The sequence below is a fragment of the Crassostrea angulata genome, chromosome 10 (assembly GCF_025612915.1).
Source record: "Crassostrea angulata isolate pt1a10 chromosome 10, ASM2561291v2, whole genome shotgun sequence".
NCBI classification, from domain to species: domain Eukaryota; kingdom Metazoa; phylum Mollusca; class Bivalvia; order Ostreida; family Ostreidae; genus Magallana; species Magallana angulata.
In genome coordinates this window covers 21410397-21426026 of record NC_069120.1, presented here as the reverse complement: position 1 = coordinate 21426026, position 15630 = coordinate 21410397, and the positions used below count along the sequence as shown (strand labels likewise).

General features: G+C 32.1%; 1 protein-coding gene and 1 long non-coding RNA gene across 2 annotated transcripts; one reads left to right on the top strand and one right to left on the bottom strand.

Moving 5' to 3' along the window:
* Window positions 1-216: 216 nt before the first annotated feature.
* Window positions 217-7732, bottom strand: LOC128164616 (uncharacterized). Its single transcript, XM_052828554.1, has 3 exons — window positions 7644-7732; window positions 4860-6972; window positions 217-3176 (listed from the first exon to the last, which is right to left on the bottom strand). Exons 2-3 carry the CDS (start codon window positions 6957-6959, stop codon window positions 1563-1565), a joined length of 3714 nt encoding a protein of 1237 aa, XP_052684514.1. The 5' UTR covers window positions 6960-6972; window positions 7644-7732; the 3' UTR covers window positions 217-1562.
* Window positions 7733-9518: 1786 nt separating this feature from the next.
* On the top strand, window positions 9519-13540 carry LOC128168298 (uncharacterized). The gene is made up of 2 exons (XR_008241321.1): window positions 9519-9804; window positions 10928-13540. It is a non-coding gene; the product is annotated as an uncharacterized LOC128168298 (long non-coding RNA).
* Window positions 13541-15630: the final 2090 nt, after the last annotated feature.

Below are 15630 nucleotides of genomic sequence, written 5' to 3'. Positions count from 1 at the left end.
ATAATATAATTATGTTATAAACAACAAATTAGCGAGAGAATTCATGTTTCCAAATGGTACAATTTTTGCAATTATTTTTTTTAAATGTCAAACATTATTGATTATAAATGTGTTTGTCTTTTATTCCAGAATATCCAGAATTTTATGTCCATCAAAGACACAAAAAAGAAATTCTGCAGTTCTTCAGAAAAACAGATTGAAAAAGACTAAAGAATGTTAAAGATGACTTAATTGATCACTTAAGGTGGGAGATAGATTGAGGGATGATAATTTAGGAGCACTTGCCTAACTTTCCATACAATGCATATTGATAGAAGCGGTTACATATGATCTAGAAGGGCTATCAACTATTTGACTTTTAATGAACTACAGATAAGGACAATTTACGAAATACTGATTGTGGACTTCAATGGTTCTTGTTTCGGGTCTTTTGTCTGACTATTGCTCTCGTTTTGACATAACAGTATCAGTATAGCTATAGGTTATAAGGGTTTTTAAAATATTTGATGACCAGTTATGAAAGTGGAATTAATGACTTTGTGGAACATACCAAACGAAATATGTAACTAATGCAACATTACATGAGAAACAAGAACAATTATGCATGCTAAAGGATATTAACCATTTTTAATGACCAATTATAAAATAAGAGGGTAAAGGATGACCCTTTGGGAACTTGACCAGCCAACCACTCCCTGTATCCTGGTACATGTAACACGAAAATACGTTTACTCGTATATGGCTGTGATGTGGAAATCTCAAACGTTTTCAATATGATCAAACAATTAAAACGGAAGCTTGTTCACCAAAAGTTAATTATCTTGACATACGTTCACAGAAATGTTTTCGCCAGTGTGGGGATATCACAGCCGTTTTCTAAATGGTCGACCATATTCACCTCATTTTTGTGAGGATTGAGGATGCTCTGGCACTTAGTAGATTTCTCCTTTCCAATAATTACAAATTAGAGTTAACTTTGGTTACTTATGATAATCCTGAACCTGTGTAGTATTTGTTTAGAATTGAATTATGATTGTAGAAAGAGAGACTGCGAGGTGTTTATTTATTCAATGAATATTATGAGTTTCCGTAGCTAGAATTTCGAATTCCAGAACAATTAGCGTATCATGGTAAAGGTTTGGCCTAAATTCATGTATTTGTCGCGTTATATTGAGAAATAAATGCAATTATTATGCAAAATGTACGTATTCTTCACGAAACATAGTATTGAAAGCTACGGAAATAAGCTCATTAAGGGTCTCGTAACACAATAAAACTGTGCAATGGATGACACACTAAAAAGCATAACCAATTCAATTTTATTGTTTTTAATGAATGATCATGATGTATATGACTTCAAGACATTATGAATCATCCAAGGTACTAAACATACTTCACGTAAGAAAAAAACTGTTTTCAAAATAAAACACATTAATTTGCTGTGTATAAATTATAAAGATCCACGTCACAAACACTTGAAATGAATTTTATGTCCATTTAAGATACAAAATTGAAATTTGGATTCGAATTGATCATTAAGAACTCAAACTCAACATCAATGTTTAAATTCTGGATGTCCGTGTTGTGTCGCTTCCGTGCTGTTGGCTGTTGAACGAAGCCCCACCACTTCTACTAATCAAAGACGTATTTCCTGTGAAAGTCGTCCCCTCTGATTTCCCGACAAACTTTTGTTTTAGCGCTCGCAGAACCTTTTTATTACAGACATAGGAAATAAACAGAAATACTCCCTGGGAACCGTTTATTATTGTGGCCAAAAAGGTGAAAAGGGAAATCTCAAAAAACCCGTCAACAACCAGTAGGATCCAAGATATACCAGTCAAAAGAAACAACTTTAGAAAGATAGAAAATTCATTTCTGTCTTTTGAACTCTCGACTTTGGGTGTTTTACGTATGTAATGAAATGTAATAGAAAACATCAATAAATTAGACAGAATTTGGAGAGTGATCGGAAGTATAACAAACCAGAGCAAAGCTATAGAACTCGACAGGAAACAAGCGGAACCTCCATAACCGAATTGTGTTCCGTTCACCGTGTAGCTTAGTATTATGTTAATTACAACCGGTACAGTAGGGGTGAAAATAGCAATGAAAACGTTTTTTAAGAACTGACGCACATTATTTTTGTCGTCATGTATCAAGGAGGAAAACACAAACAATCTAAACATGTGAAAACTGACAATATTTGTGCAGGTGAAAACAGTCAACCAGAAATAGTGGGTGAGTCCTCCCATTACAGCACAGGCAGATGAATCAAGCAGTTCACTGTGTGATCTGACTAAAAAAAGAAGCTGAGCAGCAAATAATGACAATGTGTAACACATCATGTTTTTGCCAGGAAGAGTTCTCAAACTTGGTAATATACAGAATGTTAGAAATGTAAGAGTCAACCCCAGAAGTGATAGTATAGTGGAAATGTATGTCACTACAATTAAAATTGTTCTCATTACTGATGCTGGTTTAGGTTTGGCAATCCTCTTATATGATTCTGAACAAATTCTTATGGTTCCATTATGAGTAATATGAAATTCGTTTATATTAAAATAAATGTCCACCGTTGGAACATAAACACGGGTCATATCTTCACTGAACTCAAATTCGTCAGGTTCTAATTCAATTTGTGTACACAATAGTAAATCATTCACATCAAAAAATAATTTGGTATCATAATATAGGTTTTCTTTGATAAGACAACCTTCATTTAGTTCATCAGACAGGTAAAGGACTGGAAAATACCATGCATTTACACTTTCCTGAAAAGTGTATGAAACGCCATTATAATCAAGTGTGAGACGTTTAAAACGTAATAATTTTTCCTCTATTGCTGTTTTGTTAAGCAGGCTTGATTGTCTCATCATCAGTTTCAAATATACCGTTGCTTCCTTCATGTTTTGTGGTTCGATTTGTAATACGGAACAAGGTTGGTCCACAAAAGCGTAAAATTCTACAAACTCGAGATAAACGTTAAGATCTTGGAAATCGTGTTGGAATACCATCTGAAGATTTTGTAATGCAGAGTATGCGTCTGTCCCATTTGTTACAAGGGAGACTTTAAACGCCATTCTGTAATTCACGGATTTCACAAACGGGATGAAATGTACACAAGTTGAATTTTTAACAGATTTTCCTTTGGTACAGTACAATTTTCTGCATTTGCCCTGAAAAGTAGAATTTAAAATTTGTTTAAAAATATTCAAAAGGTGAAAAAAGTATTGAAAAACTTTATCTGCATAGTTTTATAACATAAACATCTGATGCATGTTTAAGTTCTTAACTAAAATTCATATTATCTATCAAAAATCCCTTATTTATTAGATTTAATTTATATGTACCTCAAAAGTAATATAATTCATGCAGTTTATATAATTGGTATTGTCAAAAAAGGAATACTTTTCAAACTTTATTTTGACAGATCAGATGATGATGATGATGATGATAAGATTGTGAAATTGTTCGCACAGAAAGATTTATTTTAGGATTGAAAATAAATGCATTTTAGTGGTTCATGCAAGAAAGAAGATTGCAAACAAAGTAAGGGAGAGAAAAACACTTAGTGCATGTAAATTAAAAATAACAAGAATGTGATTATTTCGGCAACAGTTTACGATTCATATCTAATTTTTTTTAATTTGTCGCTTCTGATCGTGCGCCGATTGTGAAAGGGGCTTTTGCTGAGCAGACAAATTGAAAAAACGCGCTTAAGTTATCTTAAGTCGATCAATTATTTAATTTGCCGCATACCTAAAATCGTCACTTAAACGTCTTACAATACCATTATCCGTATGATTGTAAGCAATGATTTTATTTTAGATGAAGCTTAATGAACCTTTATTAAGTCACTGTTCGGATTTGATGATAATAAAAACTTTAAAAAGTCACATAATGAATTTAGCCCGAAGATACGCTTTAAATAATATTTCACCAAACAATAAGCAAGTTTAGACATTGCGATGTTGTAATTAAGGTTTTTGAATGACTTTTATAAAGTAATAGTAAAAAGTCTCTTGGTTTATTGTGTGATTTAAACATATGCAAGTTACTTAACTAGGCTTGTGCACAGATATATGACGTCATTTCGGAGAAAACTCACACGATCAAACTAGAGTATCAAAAACATATGAATATCGGAAACACTAGACGCAACGAAATTGCTTTATTACATTTTCATATTGATGAAATGAGTATTTTATGAAATAAATTGGTATGGATTGCAAATCACGGAGGGAGTAAATTAGTGGTAGCAAGAACTGTTGTTTTTAAAAGTCGGTCTTAACAGGTTATTACATAGACTGTTAAGATAAGCCTTAAAAAGATAATCAATTAAGATTATCTCTTTAAATTTTGCTTTTAACAATAAAATCAACTTTTTGTTGAATAATTATTGTAAAATGTTAAAACAACATGTACGAAAAATATTTTTAAACTGATAACATAGAAATTGATGTTTGAGAACCACTTATGTAAATTATATGTAAATTCATATGCAGCGTTTAGGTTCTGGCCCCGCCGTCACCAAGATTCCTCAACTCAATTCTTGGCCTCAAGTATGAGTATTGACCTCAAGTTTATGCACTCTCCTTTAAAGGATTTGAGTTGAGGAATGAGTTGAGGGATTTTAAATTGTTGGTGACGGTGGAGCCTGGTGTTTGGAGGCATTTAAAGAAACAGAACTTAATTGACAAACGCAGTAAATGTAAATATTCACATTTTACATAATATCATACTACGCACACACAAGTATACTATAATGTTAAGTAGATCTGAAAGTAAACAATCAACATATCAATACAAATAAAGTTACATTGCTTGACAAAATGTCATAAATATCTTTTGAACATTACCTTATAGACATCAAGCACCTCATTTTCCTGGCAATTCTCTGTGTTGAAATAAAAGTTGCTTGTTGGTGTATCCAAAACAGAAAACAGCTGTCTGTAAGTAGGGTCTTGTATTGGTGGATATGTAGGCAATGGGTTAATAGAACCTGGATAGGTGCCACAAACCTCACAATAAAAGTTCTTGAAAGGATACTTTTCTAATTCTAAGTCTCCTTGCTCACACAGTACGGGGTCAATATTTATGAGGGACTGGTCAACAAGACACACTCCGACCGGGTCTTCATACACTTTACTGTTGCACAAATCGCAGATTTGGTTCTTGTAAAGGAAATTACTAGATTTAGCAATTACATTGATATTTGGGTCTTCGCAAAGTTTCCTGGCATGTGTACTGAAAGATGTCACATTCCCACTAATGTTACATTTGTTTATATTTGTATTAATACTGTCCAAGAAACATCCTTCTGTCCTATGATCAGCTGAGAATATGACGGAACAATGACTCAGCTTTGCCAAATTGAACAGCGACTCAACTGTTGGCAAAAACCTTGGATATAGGAGTGTAGGACAAGTGAGCGTGATATTAAAGGCTTTTATGTATTTGTTGTCACCATCTCTTTTTAAGTTGTCTTGGTTGTGGCATAGATAGCAGTAATGGTTTCTGTATGCCTCAGTAGTGTCCACGTTGATAACAGGGATATACAAAAGTTTATTCTCTTCTACGTTTTCACACATTGATTTAACGTAGGTATCATTGTAGTTTACAGGACATCTGCTAATTAAGAAAATGGGATAAATTGATTCGGTACCAATAGTATTTCCATTGCTATTTTCAGCAAGCATTGGTACTTTACAAGCTTTTGATTGATAGTACGCAATGTCAGGGCAACATGAACGAGACTGATAGCAATTCCAATTACAAGAACAACTTCTTCTACTTTTGAATCCGGGAAATATTCTGTCTGCTCGAAAATCGGCCTGACACCAGTTTGAATACCCACCAGACCTGATATATTCCTCGTACAAAGCCGTTAAGTTCAATGTGTCCCCATAGGATACCGAAAAGCTTTCATTTCTGAAGTTCCTCGCTAAGAGAGTATTGTTGACATTTACCACCACATCCCATGATAGCAATGTCAGAAAAGCCTTATAAATTTTATCTTTGATATCGTAAGTATCATTTAAAAGTACTACTGTTTCTTGGAAAGATACGACATCGTCGTTTCTATTTTCACAATTTTCGATGCATGCATTACCCATTGTGTCATTGATGTATTGATCAACACTGGCCTGTTTGGATGAATTATTTCCGCGTGCTATATTATATTGAATTTTGAATGAATTACGTTGATTGACACCAGTATTACAGAGGAAGCAGAAAACGTTTTGAAAATGTTTATATGGGTCCAGATGATTTTTACATGCAGTATCTATGTCTTCATCATAGATGTCCCAGTCGCCAGTATGATTACATTCTGTAATTAAATTTGGTCTTTCACACGGACGAGAATTCCATTGTGAAGAGTGATAATGAATGAAACAGTCATATCGTTTCATATCCTCCAATAGTTCATCAGCATACGAATAAATATTGAGATTTAATGTTTCATTGCACTGAAGAAAGTATGACCATTCAATGAAGTCATTTTCACCGTGGCATTTTGCACACTTTGAATTTAAATAGGTAATATTTGTTCTTCTGGAAATTACTGGCGCTAAGCGTTGGAAATTGAGACTAGCATTTTCTAGAGACATTGAACAGTCATTTTCGGGTTGAGGACATGAAGAAACGATCCAGTATTTTTCAGTATTTACAAATCTAGAAATATGTCCGTCAATGGAATAAACGGGTCTGACACACTTGCTTAAAGATTTATCGGGACAACATCTTCCAAGCATTTCACAATCATTCGTGCAAATACACTCGGGACAGTCCATTGATAAATTGGTCTCGGTGGAATTCTCCCCAGAACAGAGTGATTTAGTCCCACAATAATCAGAATATCTTGTCTCTAGGTTCTTCTGATTCTTTATTGAGAAGCCCCAGCTTACCACCGGGTGCATCAAAGACAGGAACACTAACCAAGTTAATAATTTCTTCATGTTGAAATATACCCTGTCATAAAAGATGTATACATAATAAAACATGTATATATAATAAAAGCTGTACATATGATGTACTAGTTGTAATTGGTATAATTATGCTTAAGACTATTTTCAAATTGCATGTTATAAACTCAAGGGGAATGAAGATCACTTCGCTGTAAGCGTCAATTCATTTTAAGCGTGTTCGGTATAACCGTGTTTTACTATATTAGGGTGTTTGATGGCCGTGGCCAATTTTAGACTTTATTGATCCCTTTCAGAAGAAAAACTAAATAATATTCTTAAAGTTTTCCAATAAAATGTATGGTTTTCTTCTTTACTTAATAAAAGACCAAAGCTGAACAATTCATTTTATAAATTAACTTTTAGGTAGATCTGATGGTTAGTTTGTTGACAACCCAAACTCCAAATTCGCCTTCTTCCTAAATTTTGTCAAAGTGTATTATGAATCCCACTGTGTTAAAACACATTTGCACCAAATATGTATATATTGTACAACAAATTATTAGCTATAAATGTCATATAACGAGTAAAACTTGACGTGTACATGTAGATCTTAAAATAGTCAACTTATTGGTGAATTTTATTATTAATATTGAAGTGACTCATAAACATTGCTTTGGGGGAAAATGCATTTGCAATGATACTAAAAACGTTCTCGAAACAATAGTAATTACTTACCCCCAGTCCTCGTTTCGTGAATATACCAGAACAATTGTAAATAACTTATATAAATGTTCGATCCTATATCCGGTAACTCAGTCCTTTACTTCCTCCGCCAACGTGCCTGAAGTTTATACAGTTTAAATATTGAATGAGTAGATAATTGTGGTATAGAATATTTGAAGCCAACCCAAATTGTTCCTGAGCAATCAGAAACAGACATTATTTTGTTTGTCATTAATTTGCGAAGCTATCAGAATAATGAATATTTTATGACCCAATAGAAATTGATGTAAAATTATCAAAATAAATTACATATTGTATTGATGATAAGGAAAATTATTAATTTACTTTGGTACTTCTCGTTTTTTATATCCCAATTTTCTCCCTATATACATATTGGTTTTTTTTTTATCGTTCTTTAATGAAGGTACAACTAATTGCTCAAATGACCGTAACATTTATTCTAAACAAGTTTATTATTGAACGGGACCGATTACAGTTCGAGTGCGCATAACTTTGCGCATTTCTTTTTTGCAGCCGTTGGTACAATATTATTACTTTTTTTTTTGAATTGTGTTTTTTCTACACAGCTAACATTATACATGTATGTAACGTTCGTGAGTTAAAAATTGTGATTTTAAGAATTTGATATGGTATACGTAAATACTAAAATGGCGCTCACACGTTATCGTTTCCTGGTATTGTAAACTATGCATAAAACCAAAGAAAAAATTAAGATTTATTTTGCTCATTAATTCGATTTTAAATATAAGAATTTATTGACAGAGAATAAAGAGAAACACATAATTTTTACGAAAACTCGGTGACAAGCTCCGTTTTATGATTGGTTGCAGTTGTGAGTAGCTGATCCAATCGTATTAAACAAGCGCTTGTAATTAATGTTTAAAAGAAACACACTTGCGATCATTGGTAAAACATTTAGTGCTTTTAACAAGTTGGGGCAAAACTCTTTAAGTTCTCGAGTACAGTGCCTCCGAGACTCCCCAACGATGGTCAAACCAGCTTACTGTGACGATATATTTTACTGCATGGAAATGAACAGAAATTTACAAACTTTACAAGACTCGTGTGATGGTATTGGAAGTAAACATTGCAAATGTAGAAGTTGTCTATCCCGTTAGTATATACGTTCCTGCTTATGGTTATTGCTTTCAAAGGTTAAACGAGCTGTATTTTATTTGATTTCTTTACAATTCCTAACGTTTAACACATTCATTTTAGGTCTGAAACCGAAACTTTTACTTCAACATTCAAAATGTAATACATAGCAAAGAATTGTTAGCTCTATAACTCGCATGAAATTCAACGAATGACACTCAAACTTTGGTTGCCTTTTAAAATGTCCTACTGAAGCATTGTAAACATTAAAATCGAAAATAATTTTTGACCAAAATCGTGACCATGCCCCTCTAATAGCATTGTTAGTTATGTTCCGATTCTAGCTAGTCAACATGTTTTCAAGTTGCATTTATGCCGTATCGTGTAAATTACCCGTTGTTTCGTTCAATTAAAATGTAAATATGCAAGGGGCACAACTTAAGTTGCTCGCGAGATAAGATCTGCCAAGGGTTTATGAGGAGTGGAGTGGACCGAAAACCGTTGGCTAGCGAAGATGCGCTGTCGTTAAATTTTAAGTAAAAATATGAAAGGGTCGTCTTAATACCGGTAACTCTTTGATCGCTCTAAGTGAGTCTCCGGTTCTGATTTTTTTCACTAAAGGTTATTAAGGATATGTGAACCTGACAAAAACAAGTTCATTGCGCAACGCGAACTGTCGTCTGGCGACAAGCAATCGTATTTCACATCGACGGTTTATTTGCTTAATTTAAGGTTTAAAACAGTGATAATAAATGTGTAAGTTTATGAATTTGCATAAAATATAATTTATATCAACATTTACATTAAAAGGATTTACTTTTTTAATCATTTACAAACTTAAAGTTTACGACATACTTGCGCCGATTTCCGGTAATTTCCCAAATCTCGATGTAAACAACAAGTCGGAATGACAAAAACTGATGGATATTATTAGTGTATGACGAATATTGCGAACACAAACTGATGTCGGGTGTCATAAAAAGGGAATGGAAAAAAGGACGAGACCATACACCAGTTCCCTGTGATCTAAACCTGCCATTTGCAAGCAGTAAGCATGGTAGGTGTCTTATCATGACATGTGCTATATTGTATTATGTTAACGTTACAGATTATTATGCTCGTATATTATCCACGTGAAAACAATATCGCCTAGCCTATATGCAGAATAGCTACACAATAATCCTAATTTGTTCAAACATAAAAATTATTCAGTCAGTGTTTGTAATTAAAATAATCACAATTTTAGTTCGAATTTTCATAAATGAAATTAACCATCTGATGATAAATGGTAAGGTTGACCGCATAGAGGGCCCTGAGTTTACTCTAGCATGTGACAAGCTTATTTACCAACATTTACTCACAAAATATTTTTAGTCTAACACTTTCATGCACATTAGCTTGAACAGTATATTTGTAAGGAATAGGTTATATGTTTGTATTATTGATGATTTTTTTAGCACATACTGGCGTGCGACCAGTTCTCGCCGAGTACCATTTCTCGCCAGTACATTGTGACGTCATTTTTCGTCTATAATTTTATGTGTTGATAAAATGACGTCACAATGTACTGGCGAGAAATGGTACTCGGCGAGAACTGGTCGCACGCCAGTATAGTTCATAACATGAAGAATTAATCTTTTATTCACTATCAATAACTGATAATGTTGATTCTCTGTACTGTGAAAACATTTGAACAGCTGACTGATATTCACCTTTATTGAACTGTAAAAATCAAAGTACAGTTGAAAGAAAAATTAGTATACCATGGTTTATCGGTTGATAGAATTGCTCACATCATATTTAGATTTCATGTGCTGGGTTCATTATTGTTACAAATTCTTATTTTTTTCCCATTATTTTCAAATCATTAAAACGCAAGATTTCTAAATACACACAGTTATATAAAATATGAAATTGTCAAGTTAAGTAACATTAATTTAAATTTTCAAGATTAGAATAAAATGTTGACAAGTTTCACCTGATATCAAATTTTTATATAGAATAATCCATTTATATAAGGTTCTGTCTGTCTATGTTGCATACACTTTCATGATATGCCTATATGAATTTTATATATTTTTCTACATGTAGATTCTTAAAATCATCCTTTCATATAAGTCCTTCTTATATGTTATAAGTAATAGTACCAGTGATATCATTTTTTTTTTTTTTTAATACAGACTTTTCAAACCTCCAAGAGATGAGAACATCACTGGTATGTGTTAACGAGGTCATTCCTAATACAAGACACAATGCAGAAAAATATAAGACTAATGTAAAGAACTGAAACCATGAGTGATGAAGAGAAGAGCTATTATTATTATTGTCTCTGTTATGTTCATCCTGATAAAGCCTTTCCCGATTGATGCCCTGGATCATTTATTTGGTAATTTAAGGATGACAATAGTTATTTCAACATTTATGATATAATATTAAGACAATTAATAAGCAGCACAACATATTCTGAAATATGAAACTGGACCAAACCAGTGATAAACTACCATTTATGATTTATTACATTTACTTGGATTTGAAAACCATTTCTGAAACTCCAAAAGTCATGAATAATTTGGACATATAATGCATACAATTAAGAATTAGTATTGTAAAAGAATATATATTATGATAATGCATATGCTATAAGAAATACAATTGATAGATATCAATTGAAAAGGTGTTTATACTGACCAAGTGCAGTAATGAAGTTTGTAATGGCTATATACTGTTCATGTGGAGAAACTGGTTTTTAAAATATATGTCTTATGTTTATAATTATGTTTAATTTGATGATTGCATAGTATATCAAATCATCATTTCTGTCTATTAGTGTCTGTCTGTCCATCCATTTATCTGTCTGAAGTCTGTTTTATTTTATAACCCTGATGAGGTTACTGATGTAGATCAAGTTGAGATCATCATTATGACACTTATATACAACAAGCCTCACAGAAAATATCAGTCCTCTTAAATTACAGAGTTTTTGAATGAGTTATGAATGTATGGTTGAGTAAAATTTTTATTTTAAATATTTTTTGAAATGATTTTTGTGAATAAGAATATTTTTGTTATAACTTATCCTTATCTATATTTTTATCATTTTTGCATGAAAAAAAATATACATATCCTAGTTAGGCCACACCAATATAATTTCTTGCTTGTCGGACATTAAGTGGAAAAGGGTACAAGCGGGCTAGCGATAAAATAATAAGATTATTATTTTTTGTAGCCAAAATTTTGAGGCGGTCCATAATGATATGATTTGTAAAGTTTTATTTAAACACGAGCATGCAGGATCCGATAAAAAGGAAATTTAATTGGTGTGGCCTTCCACATTTTCTATATTTTAGTTCAAATTGAGGCTGAACCATTGTAATATATTACCCTGCATAATCATTCTGATAAAGTCTCAATCATACATTATAAATAGCATCAAGACCAATATGGGGACCAAGGAAGGGTTCAAAGTTCAAAGGAATTATAGGATTGCATACAATCATGTATATACATAAGGACAAATCATAAATCATTTCAGAATCTGCAGTGTTGTTTAGTCCAATCAGATAATATGATTTAAAGAATTATCATGATTAAGTATCACATTTCATTTTATACCTGTAATCATTTGAAAGATTCTCCTATTTTCCGACACCCATTTTAATGCAATACCTTACAAATCAGGCAAAACTTTTAAAGATTGATAGAGGAAATTCAAATTAATTACAATCAGTATATGATTTTTATGAAACCTGTGATTTATTTGGTTTGATTGTATTTTAAATCTTTCAACAAAGGCTTAATAAAGATTGTGTGTATTAAAGTTTTCATGCATGTTTTTCTTTTTTGTGTACAGAGACTAGAGTTTCTTGATTATATCAGATGCACAACTATGACACTCTGTTAATTACCATTAAAATAAACTCTTTAGGAAGTGAAAAAATTGTTAAATTAAAGAATCATTTTCTCTTTATATGATTGGTTTTTAGAAATACTACCATTTATGGCAGTGTTGACTTTCATGAAGCGCGCAGAGTGATTTTTTGTAAAAGTCAGATCAGAGGAAATTCGGATTTTCAGCCTTTTTAATTCAATTAGTTGTAGTATTTACAACACAACTCCTTTAATTTTGTTCGACAAGAACTTATGCAGGTTCACAGTATAACTAGTTGAAAGAAATCGCCATTTAAAACTGAATTATACGTCTTTTTTTAACAGCATGTAGGGTTTGTAGCATCTATTTCAATAGAGGTCAGAGGAAATTCAGACGTTATTATTTTTTTTTCTAATTCACGAACATGCCAATTATTGATTACTAATTTTTTGCTATTTATCATTTCTTCAAAATTACATAAAAAAAATAAGAGTGTAATTATAGGAAATTGTATTTTTTGCAATTTTTCTAGCTCGGGTCGCGTCAAAAAATGTCACTTTTTTAGTGGTCAGAGGAAATTCAAACTAAAATAGCGGATTAAATAAAAGGAATTCTTATAATCCATTTTCAGATAAATAGAGTATTTCATTAACCTTTTTAATATTTTGGTGAGAAAAGTTTTCTAGTTAATTGTAAATATGTCTTTTATGACATTTTAAATTTGCTTTTAAGGTTTTTTGTCTCGTTCTAATTTTTTGAACATGGGTAAGTTTGAAGGTCGTTGCCATGGAAACGAACTCACGAACATATGCTTAAAATGTCTTTTTTGACAAAAACAAATGGATTAGAGTCTGTTTAAACAATTTTTTCAATTATTCAATTAGTTTCATGTCAGGTTCACATGCCCTTAAACAAATTAGCTCTTGATTTCCCGAACTCTTGATCCTCGGGTAAGTTCCTGTTTAGCACACATTTGATAAGGGGTATAGAGCAATACGTGTGTTTGTGTTGTGACAGCAATTATAGTCTGTTTCAATCCAAAATTGTACCTGAAAAGAATTTTAGGATTGTTTTAGAAGTCTTGTAGGATTGATAACCAACATCTATCAGCAATTTTTCAATTGATAAAATAAAAATAATGATATTTTTATTCTTAAATATCTGCTTATTGATAAGAAAAAAAATATAGTTGATTTAACTTACTATAAATATAAAACTGAATGAATTAAGAAAAAATTGTCAGTCCCAAGCCAGTTGAAAGCTGGATAATTGTAGGATTAAGGGGAAAAGTACAGTCGTTTGTGACATTCCAAATCTCCTTTTACAACTAAGTTGCAAAATATGTCTAAAACATCTTTATAATTGATTGTTTGGTATAAGTAGAAAGGATATTATGAAATTAAGAAAACGGATCTTTGTCACAAAATACTTGAACTTCAGTCTTTGAAGTAGCGAACTTGACAGTGGTTCTTTTGACATCACCGCTTTAGCATATTGCGGGTCAGTTTCTGGTATTTCAAATCGGTAGCTAAACTGGCACAACACATTTCGACAAAAATAGTATTTTAAATATTATTGATTCGATATAATATTACCCAAAACTGAAAAGGGTTGAAAATGTATGAAATAGTTCTGCGTTTGATAAGTTTTGTGAAAAAATCTTTACAGTTCTTGATGCATATAAATTGCCGATTTATCGTCATACAGTTTTGGCAGCCGAAAATTAATTCAACGTTTAACTCGCTTTAAAAGATCAAACCTACGGGGGAGGACGACAAAATTAAAACAAACAAAATTTTCAAACAAATAATTTTTATTTATTTACCTTTATACAAATACCGTCAGTATTTAAACCACATAAAGGTTATCGCTTTAATAGTGATTTTTCTTTGATAATCCCTTTGAGTATCAGATTTGTTGTCGATAATAATCTCTAAACATTTCGAGTTTCTACAATGAATTTGGTAAAGATTAATTTCAAATAGAATTTTCTTTGTTTTCTTTCAAAACCCAAATGTCCCCTAAACCTACGTTCCGTTAAATGTAGAATTAACCCTGGGCAGCCTTAATATGGTCTGGTAGTTTCATTTGTTAATGTTTTGAAAACGCAGTGATTAGGTCTACATTTTATATGTTTTGTGAAAAAATCTTTACAGTTCTTGAAGCACTTAAAATTATACTGTTTGTCAATATCATGGATTACTCAAGCTACAGCAGCATTTTCACAATTTTGTTCATCAAACAACATCAACACATGGAGCACATTTGAATTGCTCCAAGCGTTTTACGCGTGATCTGTGTAATGGATTGTTAATTCAGGTAGCAGACACTCATCCTGCACGGTGATGATTTATCAATGATTGACCATACTATAACAGTGTTTCACCTAATCTATAATTAAAACACTGCTGTGATGTCATTCCTTTGATCCAGCATTCAACAATTTTACCTGTGATGTCTGTCCAATATTAGTGAGCTTCTTAACATCACTCCGTTACCAGTGGTTACACTAGTGATATCCTCAAAAATCGGACTGTCTCATGTACATCAAGTTTGAAATTCAATGGCAGTGTTTTAAGTACGATATATGCCTCAAGTAGTTCTGTATGAAAAATATCAAACAGTTCCGTTATCCATTACATAACACCTGTCGTCTTATGATTATTTGGAAACGCAGTAAAAATGTAAAATTAGTAATGAGACAAGCCGTTAAATTTGAGTCAAGGCTAAATAAATTATAAAAAGTAGATATTATGCACATACGCATCGTTTTGTTTTAACGATTATTATTGCACAAGTTCTTACAGAACTGAGAATCACTACTGAGTAATTTGGTGAATAACCCGTATAGCACACGGTTATCTTTTGACTTGCATTGCAGTTTGACTAGGCAATCTGTAATATAAAAAAAATATCATTACTTTCTTCAGTATGTGTTTTTATTTTGTTTTTAAAACATCCAGATCTGTATGTGTAATCGAGAAAGAAAAAACAAAGAAAAACGATGTTAAAGCT